General features: G+C 39.7%; 1 protein-coding gene across 1 annotated transcript in view; it reads right to left on the bottom strand.

The window, feature by feature from the left end:
* Positions 1-529: 529 nt before the first annotated feature.
* The window catches only part of LOC146701753 (cadherin-7-like), a 120,542-nt gene continuing 95,872 nt past the window's right edge, over positions 530-25,199 (bottom strand). The window contains exons 10-12 of the mRNA XM_085468083.1: positions 20,611-20,728; positions 12,630-12,878; positions 530-2,419 (exon numbers count right to left, since the gene is read on the bottom strand). Of these exons, the coding sequence (XP_085324209.1) occupies positions 1,905-2,419; positions 12,630-12,878; positions 20,611-20,728 (882 nt within the window). The 3' untranslated portion in view covers positions 530-1,904. The remainder of the gene's footprint in view (positions 2,420-12,629; positions 12,879-20,610; positions 20,729-25,199) is intronic.

The raw sequence follows: 25,199 nt of genomic DNA, 5'->3' as shown, positions 1-25,199 counted from the left end.
CAATGCTTGACAACTGTAGACCATGATTTTTGCTATATGTATGCATGTATACATGAAGTTTTAATGCCAAAATTATGCATTTGAAAGAATTTTGGGGATCCTATGAAAGCAGAAAGTAGTGCACATTGTTTATTTGCCATTTATCCTATTCCACCTATAATCATCTTTTTACTTTATTGTTCAAGCTTGGCTAATTTACAAAACTAGCGCTCAAATGGCCAAACATGAACCTTGCAATCACCACACAAGCCTCCGTGGAGTGTGAATGCTTTGTCACTACAAGGCCTTTCAACTACTTAAAGGCACATCAAAAAATGTATGAAAAAAATAAAGTTCTCTTTTCTCTTTCTTCCTCCTTCTTCTCCCCAGTTACTTGAGATCCCCAAATGCGCAGAGAATAAAGTCAAGATTTTTTTAGTCATTAATTAGATGCTCTTTTGGATTTTAGTTTTTAGTTTTCATAGAGTTCATGTCTATATATTTGTACACATGTTCAGAAGGATTGAAAGAAAGTGCTTCGATATTTTAAGGAACTGAATGTCAATTTTATTTTCAGCAAAAGATAAAAACATCATTTGCACAGTTCTGCCTCTTCAAAATAAATAAGAATACATATCAGTGTACATGTGGACACCTAGTTGTAACATAATTTGTTTAAGCTGGAAAAGAAAATTGGCACAAAATGATTATCATACAGTGTGTCCTTTCACCATCAATATTCAAACCACTGACATTATTTACTTCATTTCTGAAAGACAATATATGCTGGAATCTGCAAACTACAGAAGCAAAAGTCATTTACTTACAAACTGCAACTTCACCCAGGTTAGGACCGTCACTTCAGAAACATTTATTTATTTTTTTACTCTAGGTAGTGTGAATTTGCAATCAAGCACAGCGAGGACAGATCCATCAGTGACAGTTTCTGGTGTAGCAAACATTCCCAGACCCAACCTGCCTTGTACAAAAGCAAAACAACTAAATCCTGACAGATTATACCTCAGAAATTATACATTTGACTTGGCAATAGAAAGGCTGAAGAAAAAACAGACTGAGACAAACACTACATTGCAACTTCTGCAAAATGTATTGTTGGGAGAAGAAGAGAAATGATGTTTTCCTGTTTCACCCAGTGGAGACATCAAAATGACGAGCATGTCATTCTTTTTATGATTTGCACAACTTATGTCTTCACATCATTTCCTTAGCACATCAAATACTTGTTTATACTTTATTATATGTGTGCAGTTGCACTTCATATAGTGTTGAAGGATATTTCTGAGTCCGTGAATAATGTGGCTCCGGATTTCAGTGTTTGTGAAAAACAGCCCCTCATCACCCTGCTCCCCGTCCCAAAGATAGAAGAAGGAGAAGAAAAAAAAATCCCATATAAACTGCTGTCAAATTTCATATGAACAGTCAAGTGACTACTGATTAGCCGCTAGAGACACAGTCTTTCATGAGAAATTTTTTATGTTTTTTTAGCACAAAGATAGCAAAGAAATGCTTCAAAGCAAGAGTGCTGGGCCGGTGCCCATCACAGGAATGAAAGGACAGGTGCCTCCCCGTAAAAATGCTCCAACATGTATGCATTCTGCAGTCAATGGTTGGACCCAAGCCCAAAATCTGAAACCTTTAATGTCTTTTCCACACAAGGTTTCCTCCTCAGTCAAGCCACTTTTGAAGTCCGTGTCAAAACTCACCATGGCACGATTTTCAAAATCCATACAGGGAGGTAAACAAACCAAAAAAACCTTTGAAGTCAAAGTGTTTTTCTTTCAGTCTCTTGTGTTGTCTTTGAATCTTTTCCTCCAATGCACTAAGGCAGACAAAATCATTTTCTCTGACAATAAATTACTATTATTTTTTGGAGTCCCACAAATGTTAAGAAACACATTTAGTGGCTATGACAAGACAGTGGTGCTATCGCTGTTGCCGTACAGGTCGGCCAGCTTTTTGAAGCGTGGTCCCCAGTTGCTGAGATAGTCATAGTTCTGATCTGAGTCTGTACTTAGTGACTCCAGTGAGCTTAGCGACTCAGCTACAGAGCCGCTACCTTCAAAAGCATACGTCTGCAGAGAGTCGTACGGGGGAGCTGATGGGTCCACGTCGGCATCCTTCAGTCGCTCCCAAATAAACTCTCGAAACACCACATTGTCTGGTAGGGATTTATAGGATGGGCGAGAAGCTGAGGGGTAATGAAAGAAAGTAGGGGTATCTGGTGTGACGTCTCGTCGTACATTGGGGTCTCTGATGACATTGAGGTTACGCAGGGTCACCATGTCGAAGGCCTCTGTGTCCTCCTCGCCCCCTCCCTCATCGTCGTAACGGACGATGTTTTCTCTGATATCTCTTTCCTCTTCCAGAATCAGAGGTTCTTTTCTTCTCCGACGCATAGTCACAATTAGTAGAACCATGACTGCGAAGAAAAGCAGAAATCAGTCAGTAATAAGTGACATTCTTTCCATTCCAACCAGCTGAAGATGCAAGAACAGATGAAAAAAAGTAATTTCCACCTAAGAGTGCTTGTACTTTAAGAGTTCATAACATAGAACAAGTGGGAAGCTTGCAGAGAGGCATGATGCAATTGAGTGTGTTGGCAAACAAGTAAGAGATACAAATTATCATCTTACTGTAAGCGCTTGAATCGGATTGCATTCGACTGAAGTGCTTAAGACAATCATGACTAGACATGAGACACGAGATCATGAGAGTCTACGCTGATATAAATTGTTTGAGGTAATTTAAATACATGCTAAAAGTAAATGAAACAAAACCAAAACAAAACAAAGCAAAACACCTCTTTATAGCAACTGAACAAAAATTGCTGAAAAGGTCCTGAGAGGGAAAATTATTCAGATGGGCGTTCAAGCATGGAAATATAGCAGTTAGCTTAAATAGATGATTGAAATTGTTCGCTAAAAGTAACTGAAAATAAGTTTAGTAAATATCAAACTGTTGCAGTGATAAGCTAAAAGCAATGCAGCTAAATAGTTAACTGAAGTAACTGACTGAAAAAGCTCTTAAAAGAAATTAATAAAGTGGGTGATCAAAGTAATTAATAAATGCTAGCTAAAAGTAGTTAGCTAAATCTGATATTTAGCTAACATTAACTGAACGGGTAAACAGCTGCTGGGTAAAGCAACAATGGATGGAAACTGACAAACAAAGGTGTCCAAAAATGATGTATGATTATGTTGCACATAACGGGTAACTGTTCAAATAGAGCACAAGTGCAAACTTCATCACATACCCAACTTTCAGACCAACAAATGTAGTGCGGAATATTTACTATCTGTTTTGTTTGCTTATTCAAGTCAAAGTCAATGGGGACCGGAGCCTATTGCAGTTGCCATGGGCTGAAAATTGGGGTACAATCTGGACAGGTTGATAGCCCATCACTCACATTTACACCCATGACCAATTTAGAGCCACCAATTAACTTCTCCTGCATGTCTTTAGACTCTGAGGGGAAGCCAGATTACCCTTAGCGGGAGCTACTTGCTGTGATGAGACGGCGCTAACCACCATGCTGCCTATAAACTCAGTCAATAAATAAAAAATGCACACATTTGGTGGGTGATGTGTTTCCTCACTGACTGGGTATTGATTCATTCAGGGCTTGTCGGAGCATGTCTGATAAAATAGCTTGGAAACCGCCGCCCTATCAATTCAATGGTAGTGCTTTGCAAATTCTATTAGTTACAAAGCTAAAACTGTTATGTAATATGCTGTATTTCGTCCCTCTGTGTTTTCCACCTCCTACGTTTTGCTTCAAGACTTGTACAAAACTCCACCAAACTGAAATCCTTGGTCCTCTGAGATCTTGCCAGAAGCCCTCCTCCAGCCCCTGTTCCCTCTCCCATACATTATTGCTGAAAATAACTCTACGCCCAAGCAAACTGGCAAATGTCTAATGATCCTCTATCCATCAATGTCAGGCTGGTGCCAGTGAAATATCGTTCCGTGGGCCCATATTTCTTTTCCTTCTCGGCATCAAGCTACTGCAGGCAACACAGAAAGAGGCCCTGGATCCAAATTCAAACACCACTTCACACCCTCTAATAAGGGAGCAAATGGAAGAGTTGGAAGGCAGGAAAGTGTCACATGGAAACACTGCAGGAGATGAATGGACAGCTCTCTGTGGGCTTTTTGGTGACTGTGTGTACCCTATAACAAAAGCACTATGTAGTAGTATATAAACCAGATTTTGTGAAATATTTGGACTACTCCTTCACTCAAACAATGCTACCAATATCCATGATACTTTTCAGCGCTTTGGGAAAGAATGCCAAACATTTCTGTGGAAGATTTTAAGCAACTCGAGTCGTTCTAAATTCTATTCAAATCAGCAAGGCTTCTCCAAAGTGAATTACAAAGTGGCACATTGAAATAGAATATTCTCAGTGCTTTCCAGCAAAGCTCTTTAGGTTTTAATGCCTAGAAGGCAGCCACAATGCATCACAGACTGGAAACGGGCCAACATCCAATCACAACCCAAAGGATGAGCAGGTGGATGGTCGGGCATACAAATAGTCAGTCTGTGTCAGGTACCAGGGGTCTTGTAAGAGATGATTTCCAGCCGAGGCAGTTTAACAAACACAACCGTGAAATGACAGGAGCCGCACTTTTCATAGCACATGTACTGAAGATGTATACTAAATCACAAATAGACAAAAAGAAGATCAATTTAGTGCTACAAAGGCTTTTGCTGTAATTGAATTGCTTAAATGATCTACCCCACACAATCGATTGCAAACAAGGTGAGTTTTCAGTGTTGCCCTTTTCTTTCCAGCAAGCATCACTTTCTCATTAGAGTATTTTTCTATGCGCTGTGATTCTGGTGAAGCCAGGACTGATTATTTACTCATTTTGTCACCCACACACAATCTATGTCTCTTCGTTGCAATGTAATTTATGAGAGGTATCAATCAGCAGCTGTGAGGCTGTCTGACATGAGTGGAAGCTCAATGTTTAAATACTAATTAATGGTACACAGACAATTGTTAATGCCATTCATATTTAAAAAAAGAAAAACAAAAGAAGCACCGCTTTTAAATTATTAAGGACTCTGAAGACCCGTTTTATTACTCCTACTATGAGTATTGATGCCCAGAATGAAGACAATTTTCTGACAACTTTTAGCACTTTCTACTTTTCTGACCTCCCCTGTGTGCTTTTGAGTGCTTTTTTCACTCGCATGCACTAAATCAGAATTTAGAAACATACTGAACTGGTACATCTCTCCAAGCTACATCTGCATAGATCATATGTAGTGAACAGCTAAGTTTTTTTTTTATTAGTTTATTTTTTCTCACTCTAGTTAGTATAGTTAGTTAGTATATCACTTTTTGTTTAGTATCAGTCTTTTCGATAAGGCCACTTTGGATGGACAGAGCTCTACTGCAGTGATTAAAAGTCCACATAGCCAACCAATCCAAAATAGCCATGAGAAGCATGAAGACCATCAGGAAAACATATGGAGTACAAATGAGGGAACATAACATAAAAATGAAACACAGGACTATAAATACACACAGAACAGTAAATAGGGAGCAAGAAACAGGTGAGGGCAGAACACTGGTGGACACAGGTAATGGTAGTTAGGAGGGAGGAAGAAAGAGGCAGGGAGTAATACAAAAGAAAACAACCCTTCAAAGTAAAACAGAAAATAACCAATGATGAAGCCCACAAACACCATCCATCCATCCAAGCTGGTATTGGATGAGAGGCTGGGTACACCCTGGGCAGGTCACCAGTCTATCGCAGGGCCAACATAGAGAGACAGACAACCATCCATCCATCCATTCGCTTCCGCTTATCCTTTTCAGGGTCACGGGGGGCGCTGGAGCCTATCCCAGCTGTCATAGGGCAAGAGGCAGGGTACACCCTGGACAGGTCACCAGTCTGTCGCAGGGCTAACACACAGGGACAGACAACCATTCAAACTCAAATTCACGCCTACGGCCAGTTTAGAATCTCCAGTCAACCTAACCCCACGTACGTCTTTGGACTGTGGGAGGAAGCCGGAGTACTGATCCAGACACAGTGAGAACACCACCAGAATCAAAAACACAAGAACAGCAGCAAAGTCAAAATTCTCAGTAATATTAAAAATGGATCAAAATCCTGGCATCATAATGGCATGTTGCCACAGGCTGAGTTTTTATTAAAAGTTATTAAACATTTTTCTTTTCAAAGATGAATTGGATAAACTAAAGAACATCATATTAAAACATGCTGTGACCCAATTATTATCTCAGTCAAGCTCCTATGTAGGCATGAGAAATCACTAACATCAGCTTTCTTAAGTGATGAGATAGCAACATCTTCCAATCATGTCTAGGCTGGTCGCTGAAAGTTGCTTTATGGCTATGATCCAGAGACCAAACAGCAGTCAGTGGACCAAAGACCTAAGCAGGACCCAAGACCAAGCATGGATGGGTCACCTTCTTAACATTCACGAGATTATTGCCAGTTTGGTATTGAACCATTGTAAAGTCTCTAGTCAGAGGGCACTTTGAATGTGCAACTTTGCACCTCTAATATTTTAATGATTCAGAGCCAGTGAGCCTGTTCTTTTTTATTTTATGCCAAAAAGCACAGCAACGCCTGAAAAAGAATTGCTGTATGATATTACTATTGATTTCTTTTGTAAAATGGGGATTTTTGGTATTTTGTAAGACATCCACTGTCCTGAAAAATACCCCCATCAACATGAAAATGCAAGAAATGATGCCAAACACTGTTAAGAGCAACAGGTGGTGATAAAACCCTAACCATATAGAAATGTTCTTTAATCAGAAGCATAAAACTATATCATTGTGCACAGTCTGATGTCAAAAAAGGAGATAAAGGTACACACAAGACAAAAACCTTCATCAGTGAACTGAGATGGCCTTTATGTGTGGAAGGCCAAAACACACAGAAAAAGCTCTGTGCTACAAAATACCCTTGTACATGTAGACAGGGATTAAAACAGCATTTGACTGTTAGTGTGTGGGTTGTTGTAATGAGACTGAAGTAGGTTTGGATCTGACTTGGTAAAAATAAATAATAATTCCAGTGTCTATACATAGTTTTGTAAAACAGAGAGCAAATCAAGTCTGAAGGATTTGACTTAAATGCCATCCACACACAGCTTCACTCACCGTGACCTTAAAGTTGGATATTTTTAATAATTTAAAATCAGAGATGAGCCCCAAAGTAAAGTTTTGAAGTGATCTGTTTTGTTGTCTCCAACCAAAACTCAAAAGCAACAACAAAAAAAACACAGCCTCGCACTGCAGAAGCAGATGATTGGCAAACGACTGACACAATTAAGCGATTTTCAAAACAGCGCCTGATTGGGTTTCTGAAGGTGATATTTAATAGTGACAGACCTATGATTTCTAATTACAAGAACAAAGAACAGACAAGAAAGGAAAGGGACAGAAAATAACAGTGTCAAACCAAGGAGGTGTCACACCGCTTCAGAAACATAACAGATGTCGCTCTCTTCTGGGGATGACATCGTCTGTAGAAGCAAATAGATTCTGCACAACTTGATAAAGAGCAGGGAAACTATCACAATCATCGAATACAAAGCCTCCATTTGACTGGCCACATTTTATTATTTATCAGAGCTGCGATGTGTTTGTTGAACGCTTCAAATGGCTTTTATGTCGCCTGTGCTGTTGCTGATATTATCTGTCACACTATTAACTGTGCATCTGTCCCGATTATGCGCCTGCGCTTATTTACTGTTTTATCAACATTTATGTATTTATTTGCGTCCTCTGTATCCTCCTCCAAGCTGTTGCCACTTTTTCTCCAAATACTTACAAGAGGTCTTTTCAGCTTTTGCCAAGCATAACGAAAGACAAATTTGAAGTTAATTGACTTGCTTGGCTGAATAAAGGCTAATTTCCTTTTCTTCTTTTTCTTTTCTTTTTTTTCTTTTTTTGCATGTCACACAGCGTTGTAATGATAGCAAACAACATTTCGCAATTTTAACAGTCAAAGCCAACGCGGCCATTTTCAGGTCACAATGTGCACAGTCAAGCTGAAAGATGGTATCTGAGAAAGAAATCGTCTGCTGTGTGAATGCAGACACATAAATAGAGACACAGATGGAAGACTTGCACAGGGGACATGGACTAAAATAAGAGACAGATGAGTAGACATGGTGATTTAAAGGATGAGTCTGATAAGAAATAGTCAGACAGAAATAACTGTCTGGAGATCTGGAGTGCTGCGTAATGTTCTAATTGGCCCTCTGGAGGACTGGGCAATATCTGACCTGTACTGGGGGGAAAAAAACTGGATCATAATGTGATAATGATCCTCTCAGTTATTTGGATACATCATCCAAAAAGGACTGTCATTAAAAAGATTCTAAATGCTTGTGTTGAGATGTTTTCAGGAACATAACTGCAAGAAGCAGAGAACAGGCTCAGTAATTAAATCTAAAAATATCAGCCTATGATTAATGGCCACTTAGCTTATGTGCATGTAGTGCTAAAGCTAATGCACACAGCTCTGTGGACTTTGAAAGCAGACCAGCAAAAACGCCGCATTTTCTTTAAGCTCCCGTGAAGCTCCAAGCTCCAGGACAAAGTGGAGGAGTGACACTCCGAAGAGCTCTCCACACGCAACATGCATTGTAGTTTTTAGACCTGTCATGAGGACAGATAGCTAGAATCAGCGTTACTGGTGGAAGTGCGTGCTCCACTCACCTGATGAGAGGGAGAGAGAGAGATTGATGGAAGAAAAGAAGGGGAGAGGGATGGAAAAAAAAAAGAAGACATAAGACTAACGGCACCTGAGGATGACAGCAGGGAGACAGCTCCGGTCTTATTCCGGCTCATGTCTCGTCCACAACAATACAATCACACGCAATCACAGCCTCAATTGCTACCTGCAGATTGAAAAAGATCTTGATGGAACACTATCAAGGAAGATCAGAATAAAGGATTGGGCAACGTGGGCACGCATGGGCTGTTAATACGAGGGAAACTAGAGGTCTCTGGTGGGGGTGGATGGGACAAACAGACACAAAGAGGAAACAGCGAAAAGGACAGAGGCCAGTTGAGCAAAACAGACTGATGGGTAAAGCTACGGAGCTAAGGACACACAGTCACATTCACACAAACACAGAAACTTGGAGGTATATTAAACTTTAGGCCATTAGTTCCATGCCCATGGCCTGAGGACATGTTGTGTAGAATAGAGGCAGCTTTCATTAGAGGTGCCACGCTCAGGGTTGCACTGCTACGTATTTCCCCCTGTTGCTCTTTTGAAGTTTTCATTTATCAAAGAAAGTGCTCTCTGTCGCAATGAAAAGAAGGCAGACCTCAAGGGGACTAGGATGATAAGCAAAGTTTGACCCCATCAAAGATCTCATTTCAGTTATTGTATATGCTGTTTAGATCCACCTCGGCTTTCAGTGAAGATCATCTAAGCGTTAAACTATGACTCTGCCCTGATGGGGTAAGGCTTTATCTGTGGGTTTTATGAGCAACGATGCAGCCAGGAGCTGACGGCTCACTGCTGCATCATCTATAAGAGTATGCTAATGAATTCTCATTTACAAGTGTCTTTACTAATATCTTAACATATGGTGTTACAGAAAAACAGTAACAGAGTGCCCTTGAAATGCAGTATTCCATACAGTACTTATCTGTATGACCTCCTTGTATTATTATTAGGTTAATAAAATACACTGACATGTATCTGGGGGAAGCTGTAATAAGAGCTCTCTAAAAAATGATCTAAAATCTAAAATCTCATCACTGACTCAGTCTGCCTTCAGGCACTGCTTTCTCTCAATAAAAATGCACATTATTACACTGGATTCTTTTTTATATATATATTTATTTATTTATTGTTCCTGGGATCTGCTGGAGCCACTCGCCCAACTTGGGGGTCACTGCATCAAGTGCTCTGCTGGGACCACTGTTACCTTCACCCTCCACATCTTTATGAGCTCTTCTCTGAGCCCTTGGTACTTGGTACAATATATGCATTTATTAACAATAAAGACTATAACAATTAAATCTTTTTAAACAAATGTTTAAGTAAGTTTTTTTTTTAGCAAATTAATCCTATTTCGTGAAAGTCAGACAAAGTATATCAAGGCGATCTTTTATCTGTTCTTGACTTACTTAAGTAAAAAAATGACATGAAGAATTTTACCACAAGATGAGCACAAAAACCATTACACTAACTCTAGCCAACTGATCCTGTTGGCATGATTTCAGTTGTATTTCACTTGTAAACATCCAGGGCTGACCGACTGAGGTCACGTGTATTTACCAAAGAGCAAATATGAGAGGCAGCTATCTCCCCCAGGTTTGACCTCTGCAAGACCTGAAGATGCAACTCTATTTTAGCAAGAAATCTCTTGCACACTCAGCTGCCTGGAGAATGCATAACAAGCACGGTCTAAATGCGCTGTAGATGCTGAGGTGAGCTGTGGTTCTCACATAGTGCACGACTGTAAAGCTACATTACCAACACTTAATTCTGTACTTACTCCTGAACTACAAGGTTTAAAGTTAGCTTAAGTATATCCCCACTGCAACTTAACAGACAAATGGAGCTAAGCTTGTATGCTGTTCAGCCAGACAACTAGGAAGAAATGCTTAAGTCTACAGAAACTCTCAGCTTCCTGCCTACTCTTGATTTGCTAAGGGGCTTAATTATCATAGGAGTTGACAAGGTCAGAGGTGGGGGAGGGTTTATTTTACTTACAAGCAGCCAGGCTTTTTAGCAATTTTTGGTGGTCTTGAGCAATACTTTTCCAGGCTTTCTGAAAGTCTTTCAAAGTTCTTCTTTGGACAATCGCTGCTTTTTTCATTTATTTAGAGTCCAGTCATTATAAAAGCCAAGCATAAAAAAGAGCATCTAACTCAAAGGAGGAACCAGTGTCGTGTCTACATATAACAGTCACCTTTTTAAATTGGGTCTTTAGGCAGCTTGTTGCAAAAGCAGTAATTTGCTACAGTGAGTCTACCAAAAATGCCAAAGATAGCAGAGTTTGACAGGTATAATGTGTGCGTGTGTAGGTACACGTAAGTTCTTTGTGTTCTTGTGATGCTGAGAAAAAGATGCTCAAGAGATGTTAGTGAAAGAAATGACACTATATAGCCTTGCCAGCCGTTTTACTGATGTAATCTCACAAGCTATAACATTATCAGATCACACTCATATACATGTTATAGTGCTGCTGCTTCTTCATGCTTATTTGCTTACTGGGTTTTCACACATTTTATGTATTATTATAGACCAAAGAATTAGTTGATGAATAGGCTGCAGTAGTACTCAGATACAAACAATCTTATAAGGAGAACTCCAGACGCCCGTGTGGAGCCATAACAATGTTTTTATCGCGCTTTCTTCTGCTGTTTTCTTGCATTCACTGATTTGGCTTGTTTGTCATTCGTCATATTTGCAATTAGGGCGAAGCAGCTTGGCAACAAACACACAATTCAAGCTGAAGTTTACAGCTCAGGGACCGCTGTTCTTTGTTGAGATTCAGGGTATAACTGCTTCACTTCACTAAGTTAAATATTAGCTGCTCGTGGTAAACTCTACAATGACAGCCGATGTCTTGGCTCTGTTCAGTCATTGTTTGTGCAACATCAGTAGCCATTAGTCGCTGAGGCTGTCTAGAGATCTGCTTTTGGACAGAGTTTTAGCATTTCCTGTATGATTTTCTGCTGGAGCTGCATGCTGCACCCATCTACCCATCTGCCCGTAATTGCATTAGTATCGATTTGGCTTTAATTTTAAGTTCTCATAAAGAGCTGAGGTCATTTTTGTATGATTGGTTCTTAATTGGAGAAATCCGAGGGCATGAAGCACTTGCTAAAGTAGGTCAGTGAGCAATGGTGCGAGTTATTGTACAAAATCTTTAGCTGCTAGTGCTATAACCACATTAGGGAAGTTGAAGACCAGCAGCACGACTAGAATTATTGCAGCGCTGCTAGTGACAGCGTTGCCTCTGAAATGGTTAGTTCAAAAATAGGGAATGGGTCTGCAGCCACTCTACGGTCAGTTGCCGTATTCAAAGCAACTTAAGGTAATAAGATAGTAACAAAACAGAGTCAGACTGAGTTTCTAACTGAATGGGGTAAAATTGGCAATTGCATAGAATCTGTTATTGATAATATAAAAAAAAAACACCTCTTGCTTGTTGCAAATCTGTAGCTATCTACACACACAGAAATTGGCATTCAACATTCAACAGAAATTTACATAAACTACTTACATTCAGTCAGAGTCAGAACGTCAAAAGATTTCAAACGAAATTTCAACAGAAATAGCGATATGGTTGTGCAGTTAGGTGATTTGACTGTAAAGTTAGTGTAAAATGTTTTAATATATCCAAAATTGCATGCCCCCCAACCCCCCCAAAAAGCAAAAAACAATCCAAAGCAAACAAAAAAAATAACCCAGGTTGTAGAAGTACAGCGACTTTCACCCCTGCAATAAAGACGGTCCACTCTGGGCTGTCCAACCAATCCCATGAGCCACCAAAAAAAAAAGAAGAAGAAACAAACAAACACACACACACACACCCACACATATCCACACAAGCTGCTGTTAACTGGACTTCCGTGACACTAAGGTCATATAGGGCTTACCCAGAAGTGTGATGATGCAGCCCAGAATAGCCAGGAGGGCACCTGTGCTGAGGCCAGTTGCTGTATAGGCCACAGCTCCACAAGACAAGGCCACTCCGTCAGAGTCACAGTCACACACTCGAACTGAGAGTGTATTTGTGCTGCTGAGAGCAGGACTTCCACTGTCCACAATCAACACAGGGAGTCGATACACAGGCTGCTCCCGTCTCCTGAAGCCACCTCGCTTTGTCAATATGGATGCTGTGTTGTCTGCAAAGTAGAGTTAAAGCATGAAAGCATCATATCACTTGTAAGAGAAGACATGGGAAGCTTTATTTAATCTGCATATCAAGTTTATTGGCTTCAAATGAACAATGAACTGCAAATATGTGACTAGCAGGGGCTTAACTTCTATCTTATAATGATTGCTGTGCTTTGGTTGTGCAGTTTGAAATGATTTTACAGTATTAAAAGCAGCAATGCCAACAGATGGTGTCATTAACACAATTCATTATATGACACGCTGTGGCATCTCTCCCTGCTCTGACCACCTGTTGGCTAATAACAACTTTGGTTTGATGGTAAAATCTTATATGAAATCGCAGCACATGAAAGAGAAAGAGGCGGCTAGAAGAGAACAATGTGCCATTACATCAGCTGAAAAAAGCCATTTCATGTCAGCTATATCAATAGACTGAAATGCACTTTCAAATTTTAGCAGTGCATGATTGAAATGTAGATTTTTTTTGCCTTGAAGGACAACTCCATTGTTTGTCTGGGGGATATTCAGATTGCTTTCAGAAGCCCAAGAACAAGGAGAAAATGAAAATACCGAGGAGTTCTCTTGCAAATGTGACATTAGTAAAATCAGGGGAGAAAAGTTTCCTCGTGGATGAATAAAAAACACACAGCTGGTTAGTAACAACTGAGATGGGTTGCACACTTAAAACGCTGAATAAATATGTTCTGCTGCTAAATGTGAAACATGTGGCTGTGCCTGGTATTTGTCCTCAAGGGACATCTGTGCGCAGGAAGGTGGAAAACACATATGAATAAAGTGCAAATGTTATGCCAGTATTTGATTACTGAACATGCTGTCCCACCCCTGATCATTAAACATGCTGCTACAACAGTCTCCACTCCTAGATTTTGGAAGCTAACTACAGGCATTTGGTGCCATTCAGCCATGAATAAATAAATAGATAAGTAAACATGAGTACAGTCTGATTTTGACCAGTGTTGATTTGCAGTCTGCGCTCTAGTAAGTTGTTGGATGGGGTTAGGGCTTGGTGCAAGCCGGTCAGGATCCTCCACAACATGCTGGAAAAACCATCTCTTTATGAAACTGGTTTTGTGCGCTGGGAAACTGACATGTTGAAAAATGACAGGATCTTTTCCATATCCCTGAGCATTGTACTTGGCACACCTGAAAACTAGAACCAAAAGACTAAGAAACAAGTGCAAAATGTCTTTTTCAACTCATATTTTAGTCTTTTAGTGTTTGACAGCAATAACACACATTGATCGTACAACTGATAAACTACTTGTAAAGGTACTTCCTGTTAGAACTGGAAGTTCTAGTGATCTATTACCCGAAATTCCACAACAGTGTTATTTGTCATGTTTCCTTTTAGTAAAAAAATCACTGATGTCTTGCACCTTTAATACGTAGAGTTAGAACTGAGCCAAAATGGCTTGCAGCTAACCACAGGTATGTGGGCTTTAATCAGCGGACAAGTCAACTATTGCATTGGCTGCACATATGAAACATGTTTGAAAGAAATAGTTAATAAAACATCAGGCAGCAACTGATCTTTACATATCACAAATTTTATTTTATCTGCTGATTCAACACACCCACTGGAGAAGACTGCTGCTCAGCTTACTTCAGTCATATTCATGAACATGTTTGGCCCACTTTTAATTACATTTTATTAACCAGTAGTGCTGTTGTTCTCTAACTTTCCATCCATTGTAGAAGGAACCAGTTACCACTTTAGTTTAGATTTAGAGGTCTTTATGAGTTTTTTGTCTTTTGCCCTGTCTAACTCTCCTTACCCCCAACTGGTCGCAGCAGATGGCTGCCTGATTCTGCCTGAGGTTTCTTCCTGTTAAAATAGCGTTTTTCGTTCCCACTGTTACCAAATTCTTGCTCATAGGGGGTCGTTTGATTGCAGGGGTTTTCGCTGTAGGGTCAATATAAAGCATCTTGAGCATGACATGCTATCATTAGTTTCTTCTGAACTTTTTTAAGTTCAAAAGAAACTAATCCCAGAAATATTTTGTTAATAAGCGTCAAAGACTCATAACTGAAAGTTCGTCTTTCATCTCTTAGGCTACAAAACTTTATTTTATTTTATTTTTTTATTTTGGCCATCTTGACAGTAGGTAGACAAATTGATTGCTTCGTGAGGTGGTGTGAGGTGAGGTGGTGTGAGGTAAACCACCTGCAGCTGAATGTGGCCAAAACAAAGAAGCTGGTGGTGCTTTAATTTCGACGAAGGCTCAGATCCTTCAATGTATGCAGCAGGCTGCTCTATATGTTCTATCAGTCTTTTGTTGTGAGCCCCATCTCCTTTGCTGTGGCATGCTGGGGTGCATGCATCAAAAGCAAAGGACGCAAACAGACTGAACAAACTCATCAGGAAGGCTGAGTTTGCTGTTGGCATGAAGCTCACCATCCTGGAGGAGGTGATCAGTGACAGGATTCTGGCAATCATGGACAATAACTCCCACCCCCTCCATAACACACTATACAATCTGAAGAGCAGTTTCAGCGACAGGTTCCTTCAAACTTGCTGTCTGGGGGAACGTTACAGCAAGTTGTTCCTTCCTGCTGCTATCAGGCTCTTTAATTCATCCACTTGGGTCAGATCCACACATGTGGAACAGTATTAATCACACCTCAATGCACCCTGTCACTTTTGTACACCACGACATATTTACACACATACTTGTACTTTTATATTTATATGTATATTTTTCTTTATACCTATAGCTCTATATTTATCTATTTATCCTAATATGTATCTATTAGGGGTGCAACAATACTCGTATCGATATTGAACCGTTAGATACAGTGCTTTCGGTTCGGTACGCATATGTATCGAACAATACAAATTTTTAAATTTATTTTATCAACTTTTCTCCTGACGATGCTGTCTGTGTTGAGCACCCAGTGGATCTGCGCTCGACAGTGCAGCCTAAGCGGAGTAGTCGAACGCAGATTCACTGACCGCAGTGCAAGCTAGCAAGACAGAAGTTAAGCTCTTGTTGCAACATGGCAAATTGAACCTCCCCCACTCTCATTCAGATGTGGCGTTTGGAACTATTTTGGTTTTCATGTGAAGTATGACCCTAAAGGTAAGCGCGTCATGGACAAAAGTAAAACAGTATGTCGGATGTGCCACGCAATGCTCAATTACATGGGTGGGAACTAGTGCGTTAGCGCAGTTAGCTCGTTAACGTGTTGGCGCCGTCCAGCCCCATGCACGGGGCGATCCGTGGTAACTCGTTAATGGAGATTTGTCGTGTTGTGGCGTTAACGTCATTTCAACGAGATTAACGCTGACAGCACTAGTGGGAACACAACGAATATGACTGCACATTTACGCTGAGATCATCCTAGTGCAAAGACAAGTGGAAGCAGACAAAAACAACAAGCACAGATGCTACAAACTTTACCCGAGTCATTTAGACAGCCGTTAGCACATGATTCTCCTTATGGGGACCTCGATCGAACCCAGGTTAAGATGCACTGCCCCAGAAGAAGCGTATAGTATAGCTTTTATTTTGGAAAGAGCCATTTCTCTGTAATAAACTCTCTTTTCCAAAGATGAGTGATTTCTCGATCAGATAGTTTTATTTTTTTTATTACTTTGTTTCAGCAACATTAAATTTAAAAACTGTACTTTTGAGTTAAAATATATATTTATAATTTTAATAAATGACAAATTAAAAAGGCATGAACATTTTTTTGTATCGAAAAAATATCGAACCGTGACACCAAAGTATCGAACCGAACCGAACCGTGAATTTTGTGTATCGTTGCACCCCTAGTATCTATCATAACTCCGTTTCGATATGAGCGCTTGTTGTTTTTTTATATATTTGCTGCTATGACAACTCAATTTCCCTCTGGGACTACCGTAATTGTCGGGCTATAAGCCGCTACTTTTTGCACAAGCTTTGAACCCTGCGGCTTTTAGTCAGGTGCGGCTTTTCTATGGATTGTCCATGATTTTTGTCATATCGTAAGACGATTTGTTTTGTGTGTTCCGCTGTTGTACGCCACTACGTTGCCTGGCGGAAGGATCGGGGTTCAAGAGTGGTATGTTAGTCACATGTCCGTCCGCCAGGCAACGTAGTGCCGTACGAAGTAGCGCGAAAAACAAACTTCAAAGTAGCGGTACGCGTTCAGCGGGAGTTGTGGATGATGAGCGGCGATAAACTTGCAAGTTATGCCCAAAAAGCAAGTTATGCCCAACGCCATCGGTGGATTCTGACAGCGTGGAAAAGTGTGAAAACATCCACGATCACCAACGGATTTTGAAGGGCTGGACTGCTGCATGATGGAGAGGAGGACACCGCCACGGCCCTTCAGAGGGTGTTCGACTCTGACACTGACAACGAGGATTTCTTTGGTTTTGAAAGTGACAACGAAGGAGAGAAGCGGAGAGTGGATGATGAAGCCATCCTGAGCCTGTTTGTATCCGACACTGGAGAAGAGGACTTTGGTGTTTTTAGTGCGCAGGAAGAAGAGAAAGATGGTGAATGACTGACTTTTCTTCTTGTTAAAGCCGTGTCACTGCACCTGAGCCTAAAAGGTAGGCCGAATCTATTTTTCTGGTGTGCTGTAGGCTACTGTTATGTACTACATGTGCAAATATGTACCCATAACTTGTTTTTCAAAATATTAATAAAAGTGATGTCTCCAAACAGCCATCTCTTTCCTGACAATTCCCTTTGTGCATATTCTCTTACATATGATAAGTCAACATTGAAACACCTGCGGCTTTTAGTCAGGTGCGGCTAATGTATGTACAAAACAGGATTTTCCCCTGATTTTAGCTTGTGCGGCTAATATTTAGGTGCGCTTTGTAGTCCGGGAAATACAGTAATAAAGTTTCTCTGATTCTGAAAAGATATTCTCATTTTAATCAGTTTTACATTTGTGAATTAAACTGAAAAAAAAGGGTATTATTTTTTTTAAGGTTGCTTCTTTAAAAATGTATTTAAACAGACCTTAAATTGTATAACTGCGCAAACAAAATAACATTTCCTTGCATTGATTATTGTGTTTTCTTTGTTTAATTTCCATTGATCTGCATTTCCTTCGTTATGACGTACTAAATCATTAAAGCTCATACAGAATTCATTAAGAGTCATTTGGGTACCATGGAAAAAAACACATATTAACATGCTATAACACATTACACTGGACACCACTGAACATACTATGTTGTTGTTGCAACATTTGTAAATGTGTCCATACAGTTCATTCAGTATACTCAACATACTGAATAAGAGGTTAATAGAATATCTCCTCAGAGAACCTTTTTCTATTCAAGCTGTCCTTAGTCTACTAAGGTGTTACTAAAACAACAAGTACATGATGTAACACATGTCTGCACTCAGAAGGATTACTGTGGCACAACCTGGTTGCTGCTGCTGTTCTTTATACAAACTAACATTGCTGCCTGAGCCGAGCTCCCACACATGTGAACAAAACACTCGACAAAGGGCCATCACCTCAGAATGCACATCAGCTCAGCACATGCTATGTTTTTCAAAGCAGTGGGAATTCATGTAAGTAAGTAATGATGGAGTCAGACACAGTTCTCACATCTTTAAAAATATATGCAAATTACCACTTAGGCTTTTCTATAAGAACAACTAATTTTCTACATCCACCCACTGTTTTGCTTGTAGGTGGATAACAAATCATTATGACACAAAGACAGTTTTCACCTTGTGTGTTTGATTTAAAGTTATTCCTTGATCCGACACATAGACACCTCGCACTAAGTTGAACAAAGTTATAGCAAGACTGAGTTCTCACTCGGATGTGCTCCAGTTACAGAGGAAGTTTGTTTCTGGATTTCGTTTTGATGAACAATTACCAAGAAAAAAAAGTAGAGGGGGCATTGTCACGGCAGAATAATGGTTTCATTTGGCAGTGCTGGGCATGCCGGGGGCCACCAGTTACTCTGTACTATTTTTTTTCCTGAGTCAGATTGCAGAGTGTATTATAGCCAGATACAGGGCAGATATAGGGAGCTGAGTGAGCAATGACTAAAGTGTCAATTGCATTGCTGCCAGGCTCAGTTGGAAGGAATAAACAACAAACAGACCATACCTAACTTGAGCAACACCTTTTACAGACTCTTAAAGGCCAGTAGCAATTATCTCAAGGGATTGTTTTAAAAATGTATCTCCATGAAATAAAGCTAATCTGACTGAACTCTGACAGTAATGTAGAAGCAGTTTAAACCTCTGACTGAATTCTTCCAAATAACATGTATTAGTTTTTATACAAGTATCGACTACCAATATGTATGTACAAACTATTTTTTTAATTTCTCATCAGCATATAAAAATAAGGCTAGGCCACCAGCTGTTCATTCAACATTAGGCTTCATCTGAGCTAATGCGAGTCGCTGAACTCAATATCACTCAATGTTTGTGGAGTTGGTGTCTTTTAGAGAAGTGTTTCCCAACCTTTTGGAGCCACAGCACATATTTCACATTTGAAAAATCACACGGCACACCACCAAACAAAAATATCACAAAAAGCATTTTGATAATTTTCCCCTGTGCACGAATTATAGCGGAATTGGTTCGCTTCTGACCACTACTCATGCTAGGGCAGGGGTGCCCAATCCCGGTCCTCGAGAGCTACTATCCTGCAGCTTTTAGATGCATCCCTACTCCAACACAGCTGAATCAAATGGTTTGATCTCTTCAGCATGCCATCATGTTTGGCAAAGACCTGATAACAAGCCATTCATTTGATTCAGGTGTGTGGGAACAAGGATGCATCTAAAAGCTGCAGGACGGTAGCTCTCGAGGACCGGGATTGGGCACCCCTGTGCTAGGGCCTTCATCTGGGTCAGAATTTTCTCCAGGACCCAGGTCATATTGACTATTTATCTATTGCTATTATATGCTGCATTGTCTAACTCACTGCATGACTTTTATGTAATTTCTTCTTCGTCTTCTTTAGTTTTACTGGCAGTTGGCAACCCATTTAATTAAAGGAGGTAGTTATACTGCCCTCTAGTGGAAGAGAATGTAATAGTTCGGCTGTTTACTCATGCTGATTGCTTAGAGTACCAATCTCGTGTAACCAGATAATCTTCCACGGCACACCTGATCATTTCTCACACTGTTTCAGAGCACTTGTGATATAGTGACATTGCTTTACGTTTCCAAAATGCTCAAACTGAGGCTTAAAAATGGGAGTTGGGTGACCTAAATCAATCTCTAATACGGTAGAATTAAACCAGAAAAATGATGTTTGACACAAGTCAATCAATTAAAGGTTATCCACATGCTGCATTTTATAGAATCAAATATAATTTTTAGTGTTCGACTATGGACTGGGAAATTCTGCAATGCATAAAAATGCAGAAAGAGACCAATCATGATATAAAAAATAGATCAGTTAAAATATGAAATCTCAAAAATGCTTTTTTGTAAGATAGCAATAGATCATCCACATAAAAGAACTGATCTGCCTCCTTTAGCATCATTTTAAAAACCTTAGACCATTTTGTTGGCAACATTTTACAACTACAAATTCTACTTTATATAACTTTAAAGCTTTTTAATACCCTCTAAAACATTTTTAGGGGAAACAAACATCAGTGTCTTTTTTTATAATTCTCTACACTTCAGTATAGAAGTATAGACAAACAATGACATGCACACACACAGGAAAACAATAAAATCATATGAGCTTGAAGATAACATCAAAGAATACCACAAAAGGTTGTCTCACCCTTATTATCTCGCAGAGTGAAGTTAAGGTTACCAGCAGCAGGTCCTGCCAGGGCGAAATAAAAGCGATGACCACTCAAAGGTTCATCCTTATCCACTGCGCTGATTGTCTGGATCACCTGAGGAGAATGTTAACACAAAAAGACATTCGGCATCAGTTAGCTTGCTGAGTTTTATCTGATCTCTCGGGCTAAATAGGCGTTAATCACGGTGTAAAATGCTTAATGTGGGTTTGCAGTTAGTAAGCTCACAATCTCCCTCAACTTGAGGAAAGCATTGTCATCAAGGCTTTTGTATATGCATCACTTTTCACTCTGTCATAAATTTATGTACACGGAGGCATAAATCTTGTTTAAAAGGCCAGGCAACAGTGTGAGTGAACTGGAGAAAACCAACTTGATTCTGATTGATGGAAAGGATTTGTTTTATAATGTTTGGCTGTGGTTTTGTGTCATTTATCTCTTGAAGTACAGTAAGTGCTTATTTGGCAAGAGCTTGGCAACCTCTTAGGGATGAAGTGTTTTCTTTGGGGAAGTGATTTCTCTCAGCAAAACATTGTCCAGAGATTAGTTTTGCAGTCAGTGTAGAGACCACAACACATTTAGTGTGTTCAATTTTAACCCTTTGATGATACTACAAAGGAAAGAAAATGCTATTTTCAAGTGTCAACTAACCACATGGCCTTAACTGTAGAGATGGCAAATCACAGTAAAAGTGGATCGCTGTCTGACAGTAGAGATATCCAAGTAAAGTAATGGCAAAAACCAAAATATAATGCTTTTTATGAAAGTAATAATAATATACTATGCATTGTCCAGACCAGGAAAAACATCTGCTTTTATAGAGGTGCTCACAGTTAATCAACTAAGGATGTACTTAGTTGGGGCGATTGTGGCTCAAGAGTTGGGCGTTCGCCTTGTAATTGGAAGGTTGCCGGTTTGAGCCCCGGCTTGGACAGTCTCGGTCGTTGTGTCCTTGGGCAAGACACTTCACCCGTTGCCTACTGGTGGTGGTCAGAGGGCCCGGTGGCGCCAGTGTCCGGCAGCCTCGCCTCTGTCAGTGCGCCCCAGGGTAGCTGTGGCTACAATGTAGCTGCCATCACCAGTGTGTGAATATGTGCGTGAATGGGTGGATGACTGGATATGTAAAGCGCTTTGGGGTCCTTAGGGACTAGTAAAGCGCTATATAAATACAGGCCATTTACCATTTACCCCATACTATGTACTTTAACTATGAAAGTGTGTTGGTAGCACTTTCCTTTAAAACTCATTGCCCCACTAATACCTATGACTATTACTGTTATTATCAAGCTGTAATGTAAAGAAGTGCTAAGAGTAAGTTTATCAGAGCGGAAAGATATTTCTCAATTATACTAATCGAAAGATTTATATGACAAAGCCAGACTCAAAAATTTAAGTAATCCAAAGGCACGCGTCTATGCATAAAATAAAAATATATTCTTTGAAGAGGATTCTCTATGATATAATCTTTAAGGACTAAAAATACAATACTTCCTACATTATTTTATCACTGCATATTACAATAAATCTTGACACTCAATGTTTCATCAAAAATCGCAGCTTCTTAAATTTCAGTGGTAACCATCTGTGAAAGACTCTTCTATTAACTCTGTATTGCAAGATATGTATATTCATTTAAAACCAGTTTAAAGTCATACTGTTGCAAATGCATGTGGTCCTTTGGTCCATTGGATTGACAGATTGTGGGCTTTAACTATGGGAAAAATTGACATTAAATTTTAGTTAACGCACTTCCGCCATGGGATATTTCAACACATCCTGTTACTGTGTTGTCTGGTTCTGCAAACGACTGTGCATCTTAAAATTTAGGGATTATTTTTTGCTCTCAAATGCAGGTTACAAGTTTTGTTCAACCAACTTTTCAACTCACTTTGAGGATGATCATTATTTCCATTTGCCAATATTGATAAGTGCAATATGCGACGCTGTAGAGGAAGGAAGCTTTTCCTCTATGTACCCGTGTCTGGCTATGGGAGAGGTTTCTGCTTTAGTTAATAAAGTATTCATCTACTATTTAGGGTTTATCAAGTGTTTAATAAAGAGAAATTGCAAGGTATGAAGAGCAACCGTGTTGTAAAATTGGCTGTATTCATAGCTAAAAGTCAAAATCTCCCTCCGCTGTCAGACTGTGTATCAGTGATATCTGGTAATGACAATATGATGAAAGGAAATATACAGATACGACTGACCAACTCTAATACACACATCCCTCTTATTATATTATCTATCTGACCTGACCTTGGCCACCGCATTAAAAAATGAAGACAATATTAGGTCAGCGCACTGAACTGTTGTATTACTGATGCTCTTCAAAATAAATCCATCCAGCCAAGCATTCCCACTTCATTACTACGAGCATGAAAATAACTCATGATGAAAACTGATGTTGCTTGAGGCAATCCAAGAGAAGCATTCACATCTGTGGGTTAAAAGTTTGTTTCAGTTTACTTTTTTTGCCTCTGAACCTCAAACTAAACCGAATCTTGCTCCTTCTATTATAGACGACTGTCGAAAACTATAAATAATGCAGGAAATCAGATTACAATTTATTTACACCCACTAGCACATGCTGTAATTATTTCTTTTTTTTTTTTTTTTTTTATTCATACAAACGTGTTATCTGAAAATCAATTTCTTGTTTTAGCTCCCCCCTCCGCTAAAAAAAAAAAAAAAAATCAAAGCAAAAAGACAAGGCTTTAATTTCAGCATCTAGTAGCAGAAAGAAAATAAAACAAACAAAAAACAAGCAAAAATCTCTCACAGTACACGCTGTACATGAGAAGCACATCAAATGCCGAGACGCCATATGGACGACAAATGATAGCCACCACAACGGCCATCAAAGTGGGTGTTACTGCCGCAGTGTCCTTATAAATTTAGATCAAGCCTCCCGAATCCTTTGTAGGCAATCGAGAAACTCAACCCTGTGACAACTCACACCCGTGGACAGGATCCAAGAGATCCTTAGAAGCAATTCACACTAAATTATCACATCTCCCAGCCCCAAACAGCTCTGAGTTGAAAAAGCAAAATAAGATGAAAAAATTAAAAGAGTGAGGAAGTAGAAAAAAATAAAAACAACCCCAATGATCCATCAGTGCCGAGACATGGATTATCAGTTGTCAGCTGTGATTAAATGCTGCTGGTTACAAGCTGTCAGGTATTAGGGATTTGTGTAGGTGGTAAGCAACATCCTGCCAATTATTAAAACTGGCAGGCGGGGTGAAATACCATGAATGTTTTATTCTTATTTCTTAACAAAATTAAAATATTTGCATCAGCAAGTATTTAAAAAAGTGTCTCTGTTTGCTGTTTAGTTTTGCAGTGCAAGGGGAATTTATATGGGGAGCAGAAATGCAAAAAGGTTATCTGCTCTAGTTCTCAAGAACATTTGGGATATCTGTATATACAGACAGAAGTAATGTTTGTGTCAGCGGCAGATCAGTGACAGGCAAACTCAACAATTGAGCACCTAAACATGCAGCGTATGCATGCTCGGCTGCATATCGCCAAAGCTGCCACTGATCCTGGGATCATAATAACTCACATGCCTCTCACTCTGTTATGGAAATCTCACATCTGATAGAAACCTTTCTTTGTGGTTCCTACACCGCCGATGAATCCAATACACATTCTGAACCCTTTGATGTCCTTTGAATATTGCGGATGGATTCCGAGCTTATCTCTAGGAAGCTTTCCATTCCTCACGGCTGAGGGAAAGGACTCTAAATCATTCTTAAATCAAACACTTTGTAATGTATAATGCCTTTCATTAATGTGGCTCTGAAGCAAGGATGCACTGAACCTTTGGTGGGGAATCCTCAAATGGGTTGAGTAGGAGACAGGAGGAGAGAGGCATGGCTGCGGACATAAATTCTCGCTCAAAGACATTAACAGCTGCAGCCGACTGGTGCCTGTCGCAAGGAACGGCTGAGGAGGCCTATGAATCACCGAATTAAAGGGTTTTTTGAGTTTACACATGGCTGCGTGTCAGACCACACCGGATATTAAAGGACAAAGGTGTCTCTGTTTGTTGCCTTCAAAGGGAAGTAAGAGAATGTGCAGTACACAGAGGAATGTATGCACATTTGTATTGTAAAAGTGGGATGTTACTCAAACTCACTAAATTGTAACCAAATTATCCATAAAATGAACAAAAAAAACAAACAAAAAACAAAAACAGAAGGAACTCAGATTGAAGAATGACATTTAGAGCCATATGAAAAAGAAAGGTTTTCATAGGAGTCTATTCAGTACTGTGAAAATCTAAGCACATCTAATAAATCAGCAACCTATACCTATAACCTATAACTCTTAGATAGCAGTAACTTAAATGAATCATTTTCTGTAAGTCTTTCACTTTGTTATAGAGGAATTTTGGCCTACAGTTCATTGAGGTTTGTGGACCTTTTTTCATGCACAGCTCTCTTCAGGTCACACGACACCATTTCAGTCAGGTTGAAATCTGGAATTTTGTGTGATCCAATTTATGGTGTCTTCTTCTTTTTTAATCAAACTGCTGCACTGACTTCTTTTTTAATTAAATGTT

This window comes from Copadichromis virginalis, linkage group LG9 (genome assembly GCF_057382275.1).
Source record: "Copadichromis virginalis isolate Kocher_CV1m ecotype Utaka linkage group LG9, C_Virginalis_male_GT1.1, whole genome shotgun sequence".
In the NCBI taxonomy this organism is placed as follows: Eukaryota; Metazoa; Chordata; class Actinopteri; order Cichliformes; family Cichlidae; genus Copadichromis; species Copadichromis virginalis.
Note: the sequence above shows the minus strand (reverse complement) of the source record. Positions and strands in the feature narration are given on the sequence as shown.